At 44.8% G+C, this 24,281-nt stretch overlaps 1 protein-coding gene across 2 annotated transcripts in view; it reads left to right on the forward strand.

Annotated features, from left to right (window-relative positions):
• Positions 1–24,281, forward strand: part of ptgis (prostaglandin I2 (prostacyclin) synthase) — an 85,540-nt gene that overhangs the window by 14,400 nt on the left and 46,859 nt on the right. For both annotated transcript variants that reach the window (XM_041204456.1, XM_041204457.1), the window contains exon 2: positions 18,444–18,567. In XM_041204456.1, the coding sequence (XP_041060390.1) occupies positions 18,551–18,567 (17 nt within the window). In that variant the 5' untranslated portion in view covers positions 18,444–18,550. The remainder of the gene's footprint in view (positions 1–18,443; positions 18,568–24,281) is intronic.

Raw genomic sequence — 24,281 nt, forward strand, 5'->3', positions numbered from 1 at the left:
GCATCGGCGGAGAAGAAAAGAGTTGATGTTTCGAGTCCTCATGACTCTTCAACAGAACCAAGTAAAAATAGAAGAGAGGTGAAATAAACCAGCTTATATTTTACCTCTCTTCTTTTTTTACTTAGTTCTGTTGAAGGGTCATTCGGACTCCAAACGTTAACTGTGCTCCTCTCCGCAGATGCTGCCAGACCTGCTGAGTTTTTCCAGGTATTTTTGTTTTTGTTTAGGATTTTCCCTTTATCTGGCGGGCGAGGCGGGCGGGCTGGGAGCGGCCGCGAAACGGACCGCCGCCTGTAATCGGGCTAATTAATGGCCAGCCAGCATGAAAGGTGCGCTGAGAATGTCAGCGCTGCTGGGGTGGGGGCAGGAGGAGGGCGAACACCAAAGTCTGCTCAAGCGTGGGGGAGCATGCACTGAAAGCTCCCTGAAGGCACAGAGCTGCCTCAGGGAGCTGAAGAATTGTGGACACAAAAATAAGCATGTTAAAAATGAGAGAAAAATGTCCCCATGTGTGACTCAGTCATATGAAGAGGGACATGTTTAAAATGATGTTGAAAAATGTTTCTTTTTTTTTAATTACTTCTGGAAACCTCATCCCGCCCATGGGTGGGGTGTCATAAAAAATCCAAAGGCTGCCTGGCTAATTCGCCCACCTGCCAACCAAACGGTTGGACGGCCAGCAAAAAATACAACTTAATTACCTGCTTAAGGGCCTTAACAGGCCTCTTAATTGTCCGCAAGTGAGCGATGGTATCAGGACGCTTGCCCGACGTCATCACACACTATTTTACACCTAATCGGGTTGGACACGTGCCCGCCCATGGGACATAAAATTCTGCTCCAGGAATTGAAGTCAAAAGATGCTGAATTGTTGGCATTGCTTCACCTCATTCATTTTCACTGCTGACATGGGCTATATTTAAAATACAAATTTAATACCATGCCCCGTTGGTCAGGCGATAAATGGGATTAAAATTCTTCTCTTTGCTGATTTTAGGCCTGCTTACTTACCTCCTTTTTCAATGAAATTATCAAAGATGAGAATTTCACTGGTTCCTCCTACATTTTTTCAAATCTAGATAGCATAATAAATAACTACTAATGTCAAGAGCAGGAAATCTAATAGTTATATTCAAACATTTATTTTAGAACTATTGGCAAGCATTACAGTTTTATATACAGAGGAGGTGACGTGTAAATTCTCATAAAGACCCGAATCACTACAAGGTCAAAACTTATTGAAAGTTCTCTAGATATTACACATGTTTTCACTGACTGACATTAATTGATTGGCTATTCAGATTAGGCCCCTTAGTGCTGAACGAGGAGTGGAAAGCTGAAGAGGTGAGCCAAAGTTTTAGGATGTATCAACATTTAATTGTAACAAAATATTAGAATCAGATGCATGGCAGCTGATTTCTCTATCCCTGTGCCTGAACATTTTGGATCACCTGGACACAGTACATAGGAAAGTCAGGTGAGGGGATTATGCAATAATAAGGGGGCCCTGTCCAATTTTCTACCACTTAACGTAATGGCCAAGTGATTCCACTCTTTCAATTTTTTAGCTATGCACTATGCCTAAGGGCTCCAATGACCCCAGGCACAGGAAAGCAAAATCTACTTCATTCATTTTAAATCACTTATAATTCAGGTAGTTGTTTTTTTGCTGCAAAGAGAGAAATGTTGCTGAAGCTTTTGGTCTTACACTCATCAGGAAAAATGCAAGAATGCCAAATTTCAAATAATCACAATGGGTGGAATTCTCCTATCCAGTCTGCAGTGGGTTTTGTGGCAGGAGTGGAGAATCCAGTGGCAGGTGACCTTGGCAGGCATCATTTGGCCCATGGAGAGTGTGCTGGCCCCAACTAGGAGGAAGCAGCCTTTGGCATGGCTGCATCTCCCCAGTTGCCACAGCCTCATCAGATGCCACGGTCACTGGCAGAGGGGCGGAGGAGCTGCTGCTGTCATCTGGAGCACCCTGAGAGGAGCCTGAAGAGACAACAGGCAGCTGCTGCGCCAAGGTGAGGTCACTTTGGACCCCCCTTCTTACTATTGATGGATGGTCTGTGCCTCAGGGAGATTGCTGCGCTCTCTCACACGCATGCAGGCCCTGACTCTCCCTCTTCCCCCTGCCTGCACAGGTAGCGCTGAGCGCTACTGGCCATGCATTACGCTGGGTGGGCCTTAATTGGCTCATCCACGTAAAATGGTGGCGCGCAGCCAATCATGGGCGGTGATTGGCTCCACGCCCACCCCACCCAGCCTGCTGCCATAGGAAAAATCCAGGCCCAAGTCTTTTTTTTTTGTCTTTTTAGGTTTCCCACTGAGGCAGGTCCACTGGTAGAACTAGACTGGCACAGGACTTCCACCTGCTGCAGTGACTCAGACACATTTTCATGGGTTGGGTCTCATTAGGAATTCAATATTGGCTCCCAAAGGGATTGTTGCCACACTGAGGGAGCTTACCACTACCAGCCAGGGAAATGCTACAGTGCTACGGCATGACCTGAGGCACCAAAGATAAGAAAGGGAGCCCCCCCCCACCCACCCCCCAACTAAAGATTAAAGCTGCAATTTTATTTAGGGCTTCAGAATGAGATGAAATCTGTATCAGGTTAGTAACTTGTACAGAAGAGGAAGGGATGACTACTCTTTGGTGCTTCTCTCACAAAAGAGTGGCATGGATTTATATAGTGTCTTTCACCATCAAAGGACGTCCAAAAGGGCTTTACAGCTAATGAAGTACTTTTGAAGTGTATCAACGGCTGTACTATTGAAAACATGGCAGCTAGTCTGCACTCGGCAAACTCCCCCAAACAGCAAAGCGACAGCCAGATAATCAGATTTTTCAGTGATGTTGATTGAGGGATAAATACTGCGCAGGACACTGGGATAACTTCCCTACTGTTCTTTGAAATAGTGCCATGGGATCGTTTAAGTGAGGGCAAATGGGCCCTTGGTTTGATGTTTCATCCAGAAGCAGGCCTTTCAAATGATGCTGTTACTTTCCATCATTCTCAAAGCTGGACCTCTGATCAATGAGATCACGTAGCCAATCACAAAACAATAGTAGCCCATTTACTAGCAACTCATTTTGTACTGACAAACTACAAGAATTACTAAAATATTAACGTGGTATTTCCTGCTGTCTGTTTTGAACTTGAAAGTATGATGAAATCTGCTGATTAATTAATACACATTTCTCAACTCTCTAAACAAAAACATTAATTTGGAGCTAATGCTATCTTAATTACTGATCTAACAATTTGAGGCATGGGTGAAATTTCCCCAACCATACAAGAAATTGCATCTTGCCCTCTCTATAATGTGTCTGCTGAAGTTAACAGAAGGAAAGCACACCCTTGATTTCACAATCTTTCAATTTATCATCACAATGAATAAACTTTTCTCTGTCACAGTATCATATAACTTTAAACCTTCATCAATTAGAAAAGAAATTAATCATCATAAAAATTCAGTTACTTGACAAAAGTTTTGTTGTGTTCAGTGTTCACACACATAAAATCTGAAGGGGAACATTTATCCCCCCATGATTGCTGTCAGTTCCAGAAGACCAATGGCAGTGAATGCTGATACTTTTGCTATCATTCTTACGGCAATATCCAGTCCATTAATTGAGATCAATCAATGTCACAACCACGAACCCTCCTCCAACCATATTCCTGTTCGTTGTGGGGAAGGGGGAAGGATTAAAATTAATCTCAGTATCTTGGAGTAGAAAGGATTGTGATTCCTATTAATTTTAATGATAGTCATCTAGAGAGAGATCTATTACACAAGATGGGTTTGGAGGCAGGGGCATTTAATCGGGCGGGGGGGCGGCAGGGAGGGGTGGGGAGTGTGGCAGGTGGAGTCCCCACTCCGTTTGCGCTGCTGCCCTGATGGACAGCCATCCCATCCCACTGCTAATTCAAGCCCTTAAGTGGGCAATTAATGCCCACTTAAGGGCCTCACCTCGCTGTCGCTGGTATTCAACCACCCTGTCAGGTTTGCTTGTAGCGCTCCCAGGGAGGGGGTGGTGCCTCACTGTCAGGTCCCCAGTGCTCAATCGAGGGACCCAGCATCGGGAAGGGGAGAGGTCCACTGAGAGCTAACCCTGCCCTTTCTTCCTAGCTCCCTGTCACCCCCAGCCATCAACCCTCATCCCATGACTTCCATCTTGCCCTCAATCACCTGTGGCCTGGGTCCGTCACTGATCCTGGGCCTCTGGAAGGTACCACCGCTGTCCTGGTGATGCTGACAGCAATGAGGAGCTGCCAGCCTTTGATTGGCAAGCAGCTCTCAGGAGTGGGATTTCTGCCCCCAGAGCCCTTGATCCTGGGGAAGGCTCACTGCTGACCACTTAAGTGCCTAACTGACAACAATTTGGCAGGCCTTCCCCAAAGGAGGTGATGCAGTCTCTCACCAGCTCTCCAGCAGCACGCAAGACTGTCACCTAGATTAAATTCCACCTATCATCTGAGTAGAAACATTCCAGATTAGCAGCACAACAGTCTTCACAAGGTTACTTGTAAACTTGCTAAAAGATCTCATCTTATGGGTACATTTCTATACATTGATTTTACTTCCTGTTAGAATGATATTGGTTTTAACTATTATGACTCTTAATTTGGCATGAACATGTTCCCATATGTTTAATATCAGCTAGTTGAATTGCCGAACGTGTGTGTGATTGTTTACTAGTCTAGTCAATATTTAGCATAAAATATTAGAAAAATCCAAAATCTAAACATTTCTCCAACTAAGCAGATGTAAAGCAAGTTGTTAAAATACATGAAAATATTTGTCAAAACGATGTACAAAATTGTTCCTCTCCATTTATTGTGATAACTAGAATATGAAAAAAGCATTATGCTGTATATCATGGCCAGAATTTTTCCCTCTTCAGGAGCGGGGGGGGTGGTCCTGAAGCCGACCGGCTCCCAGGATCAGCTCCGCACCGTGATTTCACACGGGTGGGCCAATTAAGGCCCCCTCTGTGTGGAACGTGAGTGGCAGTGCTCACTGCTACCTGTGCAGGCAGTGGGGGAGGAGGGAGAGCCAGGCATGCGCAGTCCACGCATGCGTGTGAAAGAGTGCTTCAATTCAATCCCCCGAGGCTCAGAGCTGCCTCAGGGAGATTGAAGCGCTTTTTAAAAAAATGAATAGAGAGTAAAAATTTTTTAAAAACACGTCCCCTCATGTGACTCTGTTACGGGAGAAGGGACATGTTTTTAATTCCAAAATGTAGTTTTTATTTAATGTTTATTTGCTTTAGGAAACCTCATCCTGCCCGTGGATGAGGTTTCCTAAAAAATGTAAAGGCTGTTTGGCCTTTTTGTCTGCCTGCCAACCGTAAGGTTGGACGGGCAGAGTAAGTTTGATTTTTATTAACTTGTTAATGGCCTTAATAGGCCTTTTAATTATCAGCGGGCACGCAGCCAACTCCAGTGCGCGCCCGCCGAATGAAATATCACGCGAGTATGCGATGATTTTGGGGCAAACGCCCCATGTCATCGCGCATCATTTTACGCTTGGCGTGTCTTTCATAGTACCAATTTTATTAATAATATAAACATATTGCTTGTTGTCTCCAAGCTAGGTGCAAGATTTCACCCCCAGTCTTTGAATGGTTTATTCAACAAAATGCAAATGTACCCTCTACCTTACTGTTTAACATCGCAAAACTACTATACATCAAAGTGCCCAGACGAGAAGGCTTTAATCCAGTTAAGACACACACACTCATACCCACAAACACAGACCATGCATCAAGTCCAATTTAAAATAATTTCTAATAACATTATATACATTAATATCTTCATGACAGCCCTGAGGATGTAGAGCTTTTGACAGCAAACTGCTAGCATTCAACGGTCATTACCCGTCTGAATCTGACCGCAACTTCACGATAAGCGCAGAGTAAAGTGCAAATTCTGAAGTTGCGATTTATCATTCACTGCACCACTACAGGCTGTGGACCCCCAAGCTATCCCAAGGCGGTAATCAGTGAAATCAGTTAATGATGAAACCGTTCCCTTTTTTGCTCTAACATCACTGTTAGAAATCCCATAAAACGTTAAGCCTTGTTCAGTGAGGTGTGATTGGGTTTTTAACAGTAACCTGGGTAATAACTGTTGCTGAACAAATAATTTCGCTTTGAAACAGTCAATCGTTTGTGGGAAGTTGTTAACTATGCTTAATGAATTACTATGGGCTGAATTTTGCCCTTGACGGGTGGGCCCGACTGACCCAGCGGCAGGCGGGCAGCCGATTGCCGCCGCCGAAACGGGCTGCGCCGCCATGTTGCGCAGGCGGGCCAATTAAGTCCCACCCAGCGGGTTAGCAACTCCCGTGTAGAACGGGAAAATCATCGCGGAGGCGGGCATGCTCAGACCGCTGGGTCCAATGGGGAACCGGCAGTCTGTATAAAGAGTGGCCAGGCAGCCTCATTTAGGCAGTGCACCATGGCCACTCGAAGAGAGAGAGGCTGCTCTCAGAGGACAGGAACAGGAGCAGGAGGAGGGGGGCAAGCTGCAGGAGAGGCCAGCGGGGGGCCAGTGTACCCCTCGCTTCGCAGATGCATGCCTTGCTGTCCTCCTCCAAGAGATGTCCAGCCATCAGGATATTTTGTATCCAGAGGATGGGAGGAGGAGGGCCCCCTACATCACCAGGCAGGCGTGGGAGGAGGTGGTTGATGCTGTAAGTGCCCATGATGATGTACAGTGCTCAGGAAGTAGTGCCGCAAGCGCTTCAATGATTTGCTGCGCTCTGGAAGGGTGAGTACCATGTTGGCCTTGACCATTTGACCCAGCAGGTAGTCTTAGGCCTTAACCTTTGAGCCGCTGCCCCTTCCCCCCCCCCCGACCCACCCACACCTTACTGTCGTTACTGTATTAGGCATTTGGCGCACGCTGGGTGGGCAAACAGTTAGTGACCATGCTTACATCAGCCTTAGTGGTTGATGAGAAGATGGGTTCTCCCTGCAGTATATGTTGGTGTTTGCCACATTAGAGTAGTCTGTGGGCAACCTGCTGGGGAGGCAGCTAGACACGTACTCAGAACTCCAACACATATCATACTGATGGTGATGAGATGGTGGAAGGGGAGCCTCAAAGTGTCGTGGCCAAGAGCCATCTGCTGGCCTCAGCGCTGCACCTAGTTGCGCCTCCTTGCCATGGGCGCTAAAACCCGTGTGTTATTCAAAGTGATGGACACCGAATGTGTCCAAGGCGGCCGTTGGGGGAGGGGGTTGGGACCAGCAGTACTATCTTCTGGGGACCGATCACCAGTAGTGTGGACAGGAGCCACTGGAGGCCTCAGATGGGCCACTGTCGTTGGGGTGCGGCGAGCGTGTGCAGAGTACATGAGCGATCAGCCCCAATAAGTCCTCTTCTCTGTTCTGCAGGCAAAATCTAAGCACAACCAAAGGGAGCGTCAGCGTACTGGTGGTGGGCACACCGTGCTGCAGCGCCTCACCACCTTCGAGGAGCAGGCCATGGAGCTGAAGAAGAGGCAGGTGGCAAGGGCGGCAGGTGGCGGCGAGGCTGGGGTCCACCGGCCAGGTACTTGAGGTCCACAGTCCCATCCACCCTGTCTCCCCACTATCCAAAGCACTGATGGTTGCTGCACTCGTTAATGCTGAAACACTGCTCATTCACAGACTGATACAGTCAGATGTGTGGGTCATACACAAAGATCCCTCAGCCCCTTGAAGATGCGCATCTCCAGCACCTTCCAAAGTCGCCTTATCCCATTTCTGACCACTATCCCCATGGCCTAACATGCCATGGCATCGCTGCTGCACAGCCAAAGACTGATTGCATCTTAGGAGGGTGTGTACCTCCACCACCCTTTCAGCCAGTGCGCCCCACATTACTCTGTCCAAAAGGTCCTCAGCACCTCACCTGTCAACCTCATGGCACTCAACTTAAATAAATGCCACCACGTTACTCATCCCTGCACCAAGGGGAAATGTTGCCTTCTGCCCACCTGTTCTATGCCCCTCATAACGGTATGAAGATCAATAATGTGGCCTGTCAATCTCCTGTGCTCCACGGCAAATGTCGCAAGCGTTTGCAATGTTTCCTCTGCACTCTCCACACTCCAATGGCACATAACATGCCATGTGACATTCCTGAGGTCATCTGACCAGCCTGTCTGTATGTGCGTCTAATGATTGGGCCTCCTCTTGACTCTTTTCCACCCCACAAATGTTTGTCTCCTTAGGTTCTTGAAGGGTGAGCGACTTATGAGGCTGGGGGGGGAAAGGGATGAAATGTTTACTGACTGAACGCTAACTGATGCACTGTCCTTGTTATTAATTTCAGCATCACCACCGCATGGCCATGCCCATACACACCGCAGTCCCCCCTCCACACCTGAGGGCCAAGATGTGCAACTTGCGGCACATCATTTCAGCCAGCCAGGCACCAGCGCAGACACAAACACTTCGGTGGGGAATTTAACGTTGGCTATTGTCCCAGGTCACAGTGGAGAGGGCACTTCACAATCGCTGGAGGAGATGGCAGGGACAGAGAGTGCCAATGGCGCCAGCAGCCAGAGGGCTGTAGGGGACCAGGCACATGCAGAGTCGGGCAGTGATGTTGTGCCTTGGAGTTGTCACCAATGCAGCAGCTGCAGGACAAGTGGCAGGGTGTGCGGGAGCATCTGGCAGGGTTGCATGAGGGTGTGCTTCAGTTGGTCTCTGTGGTAGAGGAATCCAGGCAGAACGTAAGTGAAGGCATGAACCACAGGACAGAGCTTCAGGCTTCCTCCGCTGAGAGATTGGCGACTCTCATGGAGAGTGGTTTCGATCGGATGGAGACTCTTCTGATTGGGTTACGCTCAGACCTGCAAGCCCTCACAGCGCTAGTGGCCACGGGTGGTCATTCGCAATGTGGGAGATGTTCTGGGCACCAAGTGGCAACACTTGGTGCCCATGCATCTGCGGTGAGTTGGGAGGTCAATGTGACCTCACGTCGGCGCAGCAGCTGCCTGTCGTTGCTGCGGGCTCCTCTCCAGGCGCTCCAGATGAGGGCAGCAGCTCCTCCGCCCCTTTGCTAGTCAACATTGCATCCGTTGAGTTCTGGAACTGGCCACTCCCTCCCAGGCCGGGTCAGCACAGGCTGCACGGGCCAGAGGACGCCCACCAAGGTCATTGAAGCCAACAGGACAGCAGAGTCAGCAGACTGTCTCACAAGACACTCTGAGCGATGGGGCAGCACCTAGTCGTAGTACCTCAAACAAAAGCATAAGGCACATTAGGCACTCCACGGGTTTGTCACTGGTGATTTTGTGTTGGCCTTAGATTAGGGAACAAATACTTATGTTTGTCATAAAGATGCTTCTGTTTTATGTTGGACAGAATAAAGTCCACTTTTCTGACCATGGCTGAGGGTATTTCCTTTGTGCTGTCTTTTTATGTTTCACAGACATCTCATGAGTGTTTGAGTGGACAGTGATGTTTCTGTACTAAACCCTTAGTTGCAGCTGATGAGGTGGAAGATGTAGCACCTAAGTGCCACGTGTGGAAGTGCCAGGCAATGCTGGTCCTGCTGATCCATGTGTGTGGAGCTTGCTGAATGTTCGTTGGATTAAGTTGTCCCAGGTGTCCCTGCCTTCTTGGTGTAACAGCAGGTGGGCATGCTGCCCCTCATCATCGCCCTGTGCTTCCTCATCCGCTGAGCCACTGCTGGATTCATCATGTGCAGCCGCATCCACTGCATCAAGGTCTTCATTGTCAACTGCATTCCCCCTTTCCAGCACAAGATTGTGCAGAGCGCAGCATGCTACCACTATCACAGAGACGCGATCTGGGGGGTACTGGAGTGCGCCCCTTGAGCGGTCCAGGCAACGGAAGCACATCTTGAGAAGACCGATGGCTCTCTCCACCACAGCCCTTGTGGTGCTGTGGCTCCTACTGTAGCACTCCTCAGCTTCTGTTCTTGGATGGCGGAGAGGTGTCATGAGCCACCTTCTGAGGGGATAGCCCTTGTCACCCAGCAGCTAACCATCCAGCCGAGCTGGAGCACTGAAGAGCCCCAGCACCTGGGAGTGTCTGAGGATGTAGGCGCCATGGGAGCTGCCTGGGTACCTTGCACAAACTTGCAGAATCTGCATCCTGTGATCACACACTATCTGCATGTTCATGGAGTGGAAACCCTTCCTGTTGATGAAGGCACCAGGCTCACCCGCTGGCGCCTTGATGGTCACATGTGTGCAGTCTATTGCACCCTGGACGCGGGGGAAGCCAGCAATGGCCGTGAAGCCTCTGGCTCACTGTGCCTGACTTGCCTGGTCACAGTGGAAGTGGATGAAGGTCAATGCATGGCTGAACAGAGCGTCTGTAACCTGCTTGACACAAGTGTGGACAGCTGATTGGGAGACACCGCAAAGATCACCCACCAAGTCCTGGAAGGAGCCAGATGCATAGATGTGGAGGGCAACTGTGATCTTCAGAGCTGCTGGCATGGGGTGTCCACCCACACAGTTAGGAGATATCTCAGGGCCAATCATTTGACAGATATAGTTGACTGTTTCCCTTGAGAGACGGAGCCTCCTTCGGCACTGCAGCTCAGACATATTGAAGTAGCTGCTTCGCCGCCTGTATACCCTGGCAGCAGGATAGTGGCATCTTCTGTGGCCCCCTGCACCTTGGACAACCTCTTGACCCTGCGCCCCTTGTGCTTGCACTTGGCCTCCCAAAGGTGGCTCTCCTGGAGACTGATTATCCCCTCCTGGCCTCCCCCTTATTCTAACCCTCCCTTCCTCCTCAGAGGAGCTGCCTCCAGTGTCAGAACCCATACCCAGGCTAAATAGAGGCCACTGGAAAGCTGCAGGCCTGAGAAAGATTACTGTCTGCAGACCGGTTTCAAAGAACACAAAAAGCGTTTGGAAATCGATCTGAACTGCTAACAATCACACAGGCAAGTTTAATACACGTTCTGCATTAAATACTTAATGAAAAGCGTGAACAACCCCTCTGAGTCTACATATACCCCCAGTGCATGAGTTTTAATAAAAAATCTCCTACCTGCTTGCCCGTTGGGCCTATGCGCCGAGCCAAAGTTCGCACGGGCCCCTCAAAATCCTCGTCGATTGGCAAGTTAAGGGCCTTAACGAGGCCTTTAATTAATGGCGGGCGGGCGTGCGTCCGGCTGCTGTGCGCACCCGCCGACCTAAATATCGCAATGCCACACGTTGACGTCGGGACGCTCACGCGATGTCAGCACATGACATTTTAAGCGCTGACGTGTGGGCTCCACCCTTTATGTTCTAAACTAGGTTTTAAAAATATTTTTAAAAAATTGTTCTCGATATTTCAGTTTCTACCTTAACCCTACGTGCATTCCCCCAATCCTTATTTTGTTTTACGCAAAAATGTGCTTGGCTGCTTGGATAGCTTGGTGATACCACTGCAGTTTGACACAGGAAAAAACAATGAAAGAATGTTGCAATCATTTGCCTTTGGCAACTCCTTCCACAGAGATTACTTATTCCCTCAGGGAGGCTTCATTCAAGGTCAGCAGCGAGTATACTTAAAACACAGACTCCAGGATGGAGGCAGGAAATTTGCCTCCATGACTTCTGTATTTTGGGCATGAAATGCACATTTGAACAAATGTAAGGGCTGTTGAATATGCTAGTCATGGGCTTGAGGCCTGTTTAAAGATCCCACCATCAAATTTTCCAGAACTGGATACTGCATGTACCGCACATGCTCCGCTCAATCTTTCATCTGAAGGAGGGCTTCTTCTGCCTTCACAGCAACACTATGAGGCACTGTCTCCTTGTGCTCACTCCTATGCTCCCCATTCTCCCATTCACCTCCCCTCCCTACCACCACAGGGCTTACTAGTGGCCCAGCTCAGCATCCAAGCCGGACAATTTTGGTAAGGTCTTAATTGCAAGATGGACACTGACTGGTACACAGATTAGGCTTGAGGCCAATTTTGACAGAGCCTCACTGAGGAAAGAAATAAGCCAGTTTTTATTCACAGCTAATATTGTGAACCTACGAATATTGTTCTGGCTGTTTCAGTCGGAAGGAAGTTCCCAGCTGTATTTCACCCATTTCTTTCCATTCAGTTTCCGTCAGCCAGAAATCTGCTCAGTGGAAATGTCCAGCTGGTTTTATCAGCACATTTGAAAAGGCAAATTGGAACAAACTGACATTGTTGTTTGAAAAATAATAGGATAATATGACAGAATGATTGGTTCCTGTAATTTTGGAATGTAGGCCCGCTCAAGTAAATTTGCAATTCCTAACATTTAGCTATCTTAGAACATTTCCCTTAAATGGAACGATCAGTTTGAAAGCAGACATGATGCTATACTAGCTTCATGCTCTTAGTTGTTTGAGAATTGAATTTCATTAATATTAAGTAGAGCAACAACTTGAATTTATATAACACAAATAATGCAAAACCCGCTGATTGATTTTTCCTTATTTCCTACCTACCAGGCACTTGAGCATTCCCATGATGATGTGTTTGATGTGTGGGGCATTTAAGACCTAATATCATATCCAAATGACACAAAAACAGAAAATACTGTAAATACAAAGTTGATTGATTAGCATCTGTAAGAGACATTGTTTCCAATGTAGACCTTCCCAATATATTCATCTGTCTTTTCTCATTGCAGATGCTAATGGATTGGTCATATATTTCCACATTTTTAATTTTAATTCCAGGTTTCCTGCATTTATATTTTTTATACTTCCTACAGTAAGATTTCATAGTTTACCACATCATCTGAAGTTTGAAATTGGATTACTGATGTATACTTCAATATGAGGTATCCTTTATTTTTGATATAGGAAGCACCAGTAAATTCCTCACCTCTTGCTATATAATATTGGGGTCAGGAACATTTTTTATTGTAGTACACTGACTGATAACACGGTTTGTCTCCACGCTCGCCATTTAAATAGAATGGTAAAGTCTTGCTGACCTTATGATTTTACTCTTGTTGTTTATAATATTAAAGCTCCCTTGATTGTGGTCATATTTTTGAACCATACATCACATTCCCAATTGCCTTGTATTCTGTCCAGGCTTAAAATTCTGATGCTGAGATTAGCACACGGCTTCATATTAAATTTCTCTGTTTGCTTTCTTAATGTCTTTATTCCCACCAGGGTCATGTCCCGCAGTTTTATACATTTTGCCTCAGCATCAGAGCAGTTTGCAGGATTTGTGATTATTTGAATACTGTTTCCAAGTAAATGCTTGAACATTCAACTGATGTTTCAAACATTGAAAAATATATTTGGGTAGTTATATAGACTTGGCTCCTTGAAACATTGTCATGAAACTTAAGTAATAAAGAATACTATGGGCAGGATTTTTAGCTTGGTGGGCATCCGCGATTGGAGGGCCTGGGAGCAGCTGGGAAACAGACCACCGACCGCGATTTCACACAGGCTGGCCAATTAACGGCCAGCCAGCATGAAAGGTGCACTGAAAGGCCCAGCTTCGCTGGGATGGGGGCGGGAGGAAGGCGAGCACTGAAGTCAGCACGGGTGCAAGGGAGCGCAGAATGAAATGTCCCTGAAGGCAGAAAGCTGCCTCAGGGAGATGAAGAATTTAAATGCCAAAAATAAAGATTGTAAAAAGTGGGGAAAAATGCCCATGCATCAGAATCAGCCACCAGAGCATATACCAGATGAAAATTCTGTACAAACATTTTAATTTTTTAAATTAATATTGGAAATCTTATCCCACCCTTGGCCGATTCACCTGCCCACCAACCATTGGACGGACAGTGAAAAAGCATGGCTGATTAATACGTTAATGGCCTTGATAGGCCTCTTAATTGTCAGCGGGCACGCTGCCAACCCTTGTGTGTGCCCGTCGACTGAAATATCGCACGCCCGCCGGACATCATCACGTGCTATTTCACGCTCCAGCGTGTTGGGCATACGCCTGCACACCAAGCAACAAATTCTGCCCTATATTCCCAGCAAAACAATAGCCCTTTACATTTTGGTAACATGACACAGGTGGGCATATTTATTGACCAAAATATTGATACAGAATCAAAATTACTTTGTTGGTGAAGTTATTGTACAAAGAGTAAATCTCCATTAAATTGCTAAAGTTTTCTGATTAGCATGGTGGTACTGTGGCCCTAATTACCAAATCACATAGTGGGGCTGAATTTTAAGACCCTGCTGGGCATATTTTCAGTTGGGTGTTGGGGGGGGCGGGGGGCATGTAAAATACCAAGGATGGCAAGCCCATTGTCTTCTTGCCCACCCCCAAGCTGTCCCCCATAATATGGAGGATGGTCGGGTGCAGAAATCAGAAGCTCGCCCACCATATGTACATAAATAATTAAATGTCAATTGTGCTTGTTAACGAGCCAACTGACTTCAACGTTATGCTGCCCACGCCATAACACGGTTGGGGTGGGCAGACACGCAAGGGTGAGCAACCTGTTTTTTCAAAACATTTTGGAATGAGCAGGAAGGGGGTGCTATCTTTGAGGGTAGCCTTTGCTCATCAGGGACACCCTCCCCACAAAAATCAAAGATAGTATCCCCTTCTTTCCTCCCCACCAGTACTGCAAAACCTACCCCCCACCCATCTTTGCCCCCTCCCTAAGGTGCCTGATTCCTCTCTGCCTGATATCCCTCACTTGCCTGTGTCTGGGATCCATCCTGAGCCTGCTTGCAGTCCGAGCAGTGCCCACTACAGATCTCTGGTGCTGCCAGGACAGCAAGAGCTCTGGCAGCTCCCAACAGCAGTACTTCCTCCCAGGGAGAGACAGAAGTCTCACACTCTCCTTGCTGTTGCTGCCTGCAGCGTGTTATTGCTGCGGCGCAGACTTTAGTTCTGAGAACTTTTTAACCGAGGGTTGGGGGGATGCGCGCAGTCCACCCTGCCCCTCTCTCTTAAAATCTTGCCCTTGGTCTCTCCTGCTACACCCCTGGTGCCCCCCTCTTCTTCAATCAACTCTCCTTTCTCCACCCTATTTATCTCTCCTTTAAAATCCTCTTTCTCTGTGCCCCTCTGAAGCCTCACCCCCAGTTTCTCACTAAAATATCCTTCTTTGTTTCCTCCCTCAGCTTCTCTCTGAGCGGCTTCTTTCTTGGTGATTTCAATCTCCATCTCAACTCTCAAGCACCATAGCAACACTAGGTGCCAGGGAGTAACTAGCAGGAAGTCCATTAGAGGATGCATTTTCTTAATTTCTAAAAAAACACCCTGCCATATATGAGCAAGGCGTATTGACAATTCCAGTGCTTAACAGGAAGTAGGAAAATCAAAATAAAAACCAGAAATGCAGCAAAGCATGTCACTGAGTAATTTTCAGTGTGGTCAATTCCAGTTCAACTGAAAAATCTGCAAGGTAGAAAATCCCTGTTCCCTTCTCTTCCATTTTTGTCTTTCTCCTTGCTGGTTTTCATTGCTTCATTATAACGTGAGGCAGCATTTTCCCCCTATTGGGAGGGTTGTGTGGGAGTGGGCAAGGGCGGGCGAGTTCCCGATAGGCACCCCCAGTTGGGGGCGCACTGACATTTTATGTGGGCGGGCCAATTAAAGCCCGCCCAGCATGACGTCCACCAGGAAGCGCTGTGCGCTCCCTAAGCGGCCGGGGGTGGGGGGAATTCCCTGAGCCAGGAATGCACGCGAAAGAGTGTACAGATCTCCCTGAGGCAAAGTGCTGCCTCAGGGAGATCAGCTCAAGTGTGAAAATGTTATCAAAGGCAGAAAAAAATATTCCTGAGATGTCCCCTCATGTGATACTGTCACATGAGCTGGGACATGTCCATTATTTTATTTAAAAACTTTCCAAACATTTTAAATCCCTCATGAAACCTCATCCCACCTGTGGAGGAGGTTTCATGTCTTTTTGGAAGGCCGCCTGGGCTCTTCGCCTGCCCACCAGCTGTAAGGTTGGACAGACAAGCCCATTAATTAGGTAAATTACTTTTCTAAAGGCCTTTAGTGGCCGCTGACAGTTCGGTGAGCACGCAGCCGACTCAGCTGTGTGTCCGCCAAACTGAGAATCTAAATGACACGGGGTGACGTCGGGATGCACACCTGACATCACCCCGTGTTATTTTATGCATCAACGAGTTGGCCCAGGCCCCACACGCCCACCGAAAATTGCTGCCCATGGAACAATGGATGGCTGACTCAGACTGTTGTGATTGTCCAGTGTAGGTATCTTTGTTGTTCAATGTTCCCTAAAGTGATCACCTTTTTCTTTATGTTCTTGATATGATAGGCACAGGCTCAGACATTTACCAAATTTCAGTTTAATTTAGTTGTTCATTTTATTTTTTGTGGGTTCCTGATATATCACAAAAGTGCTTGATGCTTTCTTCTTTCCTACCAATTTATTGTGGATTGATATAAACATACAGTTCTGCATACATTAATATATTATATATTATTTAACATTTTAAATCAGTCACACATCATATTATTTTTTCACTTCCAACACATATCTATCAGCGTCTGCTTGAAGCAGTTTCATTTAAAGTCATTAATGGAGGAACTGCCAATATATTATGTACTTCACCTCAATCTTAGTCTAAAAGAAACTTTGGGAGGTTTGCAGTGTAGTTTATTTCAATTGAATGATAATGTTGCGTTTCTTCATCAATTTGTAACTACTTTGACATAATTGTGCTATTAAAAATTATCATGCTAAATGCACCCATTAGCAACCACTTAGGCTAGCTCTTAGAATAAGTTGCCGAAGGCTTGGGATTGGCCGGACTTGAGCAGGGAATGGAGCCACTCTATTTAAACCATTCTCCCACTGTTTTCCAGCTGATTTTGGAAGAGTTAAAATACCCCCTTAAGACTCAGCTTCAGCCTTGTGGCTTTTCTTTGCCTCCAACTGCTTAAATATCTCCCTTGTTTCTCAGTGATCGGAACTGAATGTAGTTCTCACTGTCTGTTTTCTCAGAGTGACGCACAGCATAATTGTGACTTCATCTGTTTTGCATTAGGACTGCTTTCTTATTCTATTTTTTTCATCACTTTAAACACTGGAGCTCACAGGCACCCGTTGTACCAACCGCAGAATTGTATCTTTACGTAGCTCATGTTACGCAATCCAACATGATTGCTCAGGCAAATCATTCCATGTGATTCCAGTATGCTTACATGATTCTTTATTAAGTCCACAGTATAAGAACTCAGATACATGGCACTCCATAATCCAATGTGGCTACAACATACAATGATTCACTCAAAATTCTTAGACCAACCCTACAATCTCTGCATTTCTACATAGTGGCATACTACCAATAACACGTAATACATCAACAGACACAGAATGTGACATTGAATGTATCACCATGGCACCAAGAAGATACACTTGTTCATCTCAACTTCTCCTAATTATTCTGTTACCGTGATTATATGGTCCACTTAAGCTCATCAATCACCTTTATTACTATAATCACAGTGACCAAAGCAACTCCTACCCTGACCCTCAAGACAAGAATGAATGGCATTCACATATTCCTTCAGCTCCTCATCCTTGCCTTCGGTCTACTTCACAAATCATCCCTGCTCAGCAAAGCTGAAAGCTATTTTAACTTATTGTGTCCTAATCCCATTAATAGCTAAGACATTGAGGTACACAGGTGGTGTGAACCCATATTCCCACAATTTATATTCTGTTTTGACCATGTAGCTGAATGTTCAATTGCCTTTGTGAATCACTGCTCCTTATTGGGTGAACATATTGGGTTTTGAGTCAACAAGTTTCTGTTCAACTTCATCCATAGCCACATTAGCACCATTTATGAAGAATGTCTGTTGCCCATTATATTACTTATGTGCAGTAGTTTACTTTTTATCCATATTAAATTTCATCTACTATACTCTTCCCACTTGCTTATTTTGACCGTCTTTTATAACTTTTAAGCTGCATCCACTGATTCCATTGTCCCTTTCCTGGTTTTGTATTAGCTGCAAATTTAACCAGTTTGCATTGGAATTGTGAGTCCAAGTCATTGATGTAAATTAGAAGCAGCAGCATCTTCACATCCAACACTGGGGCAGCCCACTCAGCACTTCCCCATCATCCCCCAACATGTTTTGACTACAGTAGGATTCCTAACAATTTTTCTACCCTTCAGCCAATCTCAAATAGATTAACTCTGAATCCCCACAACATTGAGTTTAGCTAATAGTGTTGCATGTGAAGCTTTGCCATCTAAAAGTCAAGGTTGATTGAATTTACCACAATCCACTTGAGGTGTTACAGCCCACAAAGAATTCAAGGAAGTCATCAGGCAGAGTCTTCCCCTTCTGTAAACTAGGCTCCCCTGTGTGTTTTAATTCAGGTTTTAACCCATTTATGTTAATGTTTTCTTTCAGGCATACATGTTTTCATTTCCATATGAGTAATAGTGATAGTAGTAACAGTAAACTTAAGAATTAATATTTTAATTGTTCCTATAGGTTATCAAATGAGCCACCTCTTGATAAAGGTATCGTCCCATGGCTGGGGCATGCCTTTGAGTTTGGCAAGGATAGTGCCAAATTTTTATTGAAAATGAAGAAAAAATATGGAGACATCTTCACAGTAAGAGCTCTTTCTTTTTGATACTGAACTCTATATGCAAATTTCCAAATATACTTGTTTCCATTTAATGCTGCTTCTATGGCAATTTTATTTTTATTGTTACTGCTATACCAACAGTACAGCAGATCTCTCAAACAGTTGGCCTTGGGTACACAACCTAAACTCATCCACATTCTTAATTGAAGAATAGGACAGTGTTATGTTTTAGTACAAAGAATAAATCAAATATAAAATTGTAAAAAATACAATAACCTAAACCATTCTAATGTGAAGAGAATTATTATCACTATTATCAACTGGTATGTTTATGATATTATGATTCGAATTTGAACTTGTATGAAAGGGAAATATATTAAAATGTATTATCATGCCCAGCAAGGCAGATAAATTGGAAAACTATTTTTTGCTATCATAGTCACTGAAGCAGTTGTTAAATGTTAGTTATGTATAATGTTAAAGCTCAGCCTTATAGAAGGTTCTTCAAGGCAGATGTACACAAGAAGACCTCAAAGAAGGCTAACTTTCACTGCCATCTGGTGTTACTAAAAGTTACTCCAGAAAAGTAGGGAGAATGAAGAAAAGATGCTGAGAATCATTGGCAAAATGATGTGAAAACAAAACAATTGAAAGTTAAAAAATGTTAAATAGTTCACAGAAAGTATTTATTTCCAGCTAATTTTTCATTATTACAGACTTGTAAGATTAAATTTTACAATCGTTATTGTTTATATATCACTGTTAACTTATTCATGTTAAACAGGTTAATAAGTGTTAAATTAATACCTACTGAAAGGTCTAGTTGCAGTGTCAAAAGTAATGTTAATTTATGCACCAGGACTATGTCATTGTTATATTTCTTGCATGCTGTAACTCATTGATTTCTGCTTTTTGGTGCAGTGGACTGTCATTCTATTTTTTTGCTTCCTTTAATGATCTTTCTGTAGTGATTGTAGGTAAAACCTTTCCTACTGCCTTTAGCGGTCATGTGATTGTGCTGATGAATGAGTCCTAATCCTGGGGGCAGAGCTTTCTAGTCATGGACCAGGTTCAAGCATGTAGTTTCTAAAAGAGTTCTGTAATAAAGTTAGCTGTTTCGAATAAGAAACCTGTCCAGTACATCAAGTTCATTACAATTGGCAAAGAGGGTATAATAGCTCTGACACTGCGCCTCGCCTTGAGAATGTGAGTACTTCAATTCTTGAGGAAAGTAAGAAAAGTAAACTCACCAGTCATTCCACTCTTTGGCAGAATCGACTGTTATGACGCATTCATGGAAGACTGGAACCAGTACATAAAGCGCCTTGGTTTTTATTGTGTAGCAACTGGAATAACAGCAGAGGAGAAGCAGAAAACAATTCTTTAAAGTGTCTGTGGTAGCAAGGCATATAACCTCATCCGCAGTCTGACAGCCCCGAACCCGCCCAATTCTAATTCTTTTAATGAGTTGGTAGACTTTGTGAAGATGCATTTTCAGCCAAAGCCATTGGTAATAATGCAGAAATTTAAGTTTAACTCCAGAATAAGGGACCCAGGAAAGTCCATCGCAACTTATATAGTGAAGTTAAAGCAGTTGACTGAGCACTGCAACTTTGGAGATAGACTCAAAGACCTGTTGCGGGACCGGTTAGTTTGTGGCATTCACGACGATTCCATTCAGCGCCATTTACTTGCAGAAGTTAACATCAATTTGAAGCGCGCCATGGAAATAGCGCTAGCAATGGGAAGTACTGGGTGGAACCCACAGGCTTTATAGAGTGTGCAACATGGCACCATTCTTCAGTTGGGGCGGGAACCTACCACCGGGCATGGCGCAAAAACCGGAGAGACAGCAACGAAGTGAAAGACAGTCTTTGCTGCTCGAAAAACAAAAATGCCTAGTGGAAGCATCACAGCAGCAATGCAGAAATTAATCTGTTACCGATGTGGGGGTAACCATGAACCGGAAACCTGCAGATTTAAGGAGGCAGAATGCCATTACTGTCACAAAAAAGGGTAGGTAATAAAGCAAAGCAGGGCGAAATTGAGACAGCCAATCAGACAGCAGACCAAGATGACTGAGGTGCACAATATAATTGAACCAGAAGCTGCTGAGACTGATATCTAGCCCTATACAATGTCAAAGCAGTAAAAACTGAACCAATAGCCGTCACCCTTCAGGTCAGTGGGAGGCCTCTAGTCATGGAGGTAGAAATGGGAGCCTCGGCCACAGTGGTGGGGGAACACACATTTAAATACTAAATCAAGGTACCCAGCCATTGAATCTGGAGCAAACCGCGGCTCCAAATCTACATATATTTTTGCTTGTAAGCCTTTACCTGTATTGACTCTCCAGAATCAAGACATGCACTGGAGAGTAAATATAGGTAAAGGGTATCGTCAAAGTACCTGTGCCCTATGAGCAACAGACAGCTTAGCTTCCAGTGATCATAGTAACAGGTGAAGGACCTAGTCTTCTGGGCCATGATTGGTTACAAAAAATTAAGCTCAACTGGTCAGAAATATTTCAAGTGAGAGCAGATGGAATTCCTGAGCTGTTAAGGAAGTAAGACAGTGTATTTTGTGATGAATTCAGAAAGATAAAAGGCTTACAAACAAAAATATATGTAGATTTGGAGGCAACACCTCGGTTTTTAAGGCCAGACCTGTGCCCTATGCCCTAAAGGAGAAGGTGGATGAAGAATTGAACCATTTGGAGAAGCTAGGCATCATCCAACCAGTTCAATTTTCAGAATGTGTAGTGCCCATGGTCCCTGTGATGAACAAAAACAATAATACCTGGAAAAACTCAGCAGGTCTGACAGCATCTGCGGTGAGGAGGCAGATGCTGTCAGACCTGCTGAGTTTTTCCAGATATTTTTGTTTTTGTTCTAGATTTCCAGCATCCGGAGTATTGTGCTTTTGTCCCTGTGATGAAACCTGATCAAACTATTTGCATTTGCGAAGACTACAAATTAACCATGAACTGCTAAAGGCTAAAGGCTAAAGATAAATATCCTAACCCAGGGATAGAAGATTTGTATATTAAACTTGCTGGAGGAAGATCCTACACCCAACTGGACATGAGCCATGCATACCAACAGCTAGAGTTGAACAGTTCATCTAGAGGGTTTCTAACCATCAGCACGCATAAAGGCATGTACCAATATACACGCTTACCCTTTGATGTATCATCTGCATGTGCAATCTTCTAACGGACTTTGGAAAGCCTATTGCAAGGACTTCCCTGAGTAGTAGTGTATCTGGATGATGTTCTGGTCACAGTATCAACAGAAGCCGAATATTTGGCCAACCTTGAGGAGGTTTTTAGAAGATTTTTGGAAGTGGTTATATGATTGAAGGAAGGAAGAGAAATGTACATTCCAAGCGATAAGAGTCACTTACTTGGGTCACTGAGTGGATGCCCAGTGGCTGCATCCTGTAGAGGAGAAAGTCAGGGTAATCAAAGAGTCACCCCCTCCAACCAGTGTCACTGAACTCAAGTCCTTTTTGGGCATGATAAATTATTATGGTCGCTTCTTGCCAAATTTGTCAACAGTGTTAGCATCTCTACACTTATTATTGAAAAAGTACCGTCGTTGGTCATGGAATGTGCAACAGGAAGAAGCCTTTGTAAAAGTCAAGAAGCTATTGCACTCATCAAGTCTACTAGTACATTATGACCCATCAAAAGAATTAATATTAACTTGTGATGCATCTCCTTATGGGGTGGGAGCTGTGTTGTCATACAGGATGAAACATGGTTCCGAAAGGCCAATAGGCTATGTCCCCAGAACCCTCTTTGCAGCCAAGAAAGGTTATTCACAACTTGAAAAGGAAGGTTTATCCATAATATTTGGAGTGAAGAAATTCCATCAGTACGTGCATGGATGACATTTCACCATAGTATTGAACCATAAACCACTAATGGGTTTATTCAGTGAGGATAAAATTCCGCCAATAGCCTCAGCAGGAATTCAACGTTGGGCTTTGATATTATGTACCGTCCTTGTGTGCACATTGCAAATGCAGAAGCACTCAGTCGTCTTCCATTGCCAGATAGCATTATACATGCCCCAGTGCCACAAGAAGTTGTGCTTTTGCTGAACTTCTTGGGCTCTTCACCTGTCAGTGTGAAGCAATGAGGAATTGGACAAACAGGGATCCAATTTTGTCAAAAGTCCGAGATCTGGTATTGCAAGAATGGTCAAATACACCAATGTCCAATGAGATAGACCATTCCATGCCCATAAATCACAGTTAAGTTGTCAAGATGGAATCTTGTTGTGGGAATCAAGAGTCGTTGTCCCTTCACAAGGAAGAGAACCACTCATGGCAGAGTTTCACAGCGTGCATTCAGGCATATTGAAGATGAAGATGCTTGTGCGAAGCTATATCTGGTGGCCAGGCATTGACAGTGACATTGAAAGCAAGGTCAAGCACTGTATTCAATGTCTGCATTAACAGAAGTTGCCCTTTCAACTCCACTGCATCTGTGGGAGTGGCCTGGTCGACTCTGGGTTAGACCACATATAGACTATGTAGGTCCATTTTTAGGTACCATCTTTTTATTGATCATCGATACGCATTCTAAGTGGATGGATGTGTATGTATGAAGTTAGATCACTGACATTGTGTGCAGCTATTGAAAAACTGCGCCAATGTTTTAGTGTACATGGCCTACCGGAAGTCATTGTCGCGGATAAAGGTACTGTCTTCACTAGTCCACAATTTCAGAGATTCACAAGTTTAAATGGAATTAAGCATAATAAAACAGCACCATATCATCCCTCATCAAATGGGTTAGCAGAAAGAATAGTGCCAACTTTCAAATCAGGAATGAAGAAGTTATCTGAAGGTACTTTAGAAACTTGACTTTCACATTTTCTTCTCAATTATTGTATGACTCCTAATGCAACACCGTCTGAATTACTGATTAAATGCCACTTTCGTACAAGGTTAAGTCTGGTGTTTCCAAACTTAGAGGGGAAGGTAGAGAAGAATCGGAGCAGTCAAAAATTGAATCATGATATTCATAGCAAAGCTCGAAGATTTACTGTGGAAGATACAGCTTTCGTGCGGAATTTTGGAAATGAACTTAGCTGGGTTCCTGGTGTAATGGTCTCTGAAAATGGACCTTTGTCATTCCAAGTGGAAGTGGAAGACCGGATTGTTTGGAAACATGTGGGTCATCTAAGGAGTAGTGGAACATTCCAACAACCAGCTATTCTGCCTGTAATTGATGTCGATCTTTTAATCCCTAAGGTGACAGATCGACCTAGAATAGACATATCTGATGTCTCTGTTGAATTATCTAATCCTGTACTGCCACTGTTTAAGGATGTCCCTGATGCTGCAGCTCCTGATCATGTCGATCCAGTGGGAGAATCCCAAGTGGTAGATCTACACTGCTCTAACCAAATTAGAAAACCACCTGAGAGACTTACTCTTTAGTCACATGACCTGGATTAAAATACTCTTTGTAAATAGGAAATATAAAAAAAAACTAAAGGGGGAGGAAATGTAGTGATTAGTGGTATTACCTTTCCTACTGCCTTTAAGGGTCACATGATTGTTCTGACGAATGAGCTGTAAGCATGGGTAATCCTGGGAGTGGAGCTTTCTAGTCATGGACCTGGTTCAAGCATGTAGCCCCTAAAAGAGCTTTGTGATAAAGTAATCTGTTTCAAGTAAGAAACCTGTACATCAAGTTCATTACACTTCCCCTTTTCAATGAT

Source organism: Carcharodon carcharias, chromosome 14 (genome assembly GCF_017639515.1).
Source record: "Carcharodon carcharias isolate sCarCar2 chromosome 14, sCarCar2.pri, whole genome shotgun sequence".
NCBI classification, from domain to species: Eukaryota; Metazoa; Chordata; class Chondrichthyes; order Lamniformes; family Lamnidae; genus Carcharodon; species Carcharodon carcharias.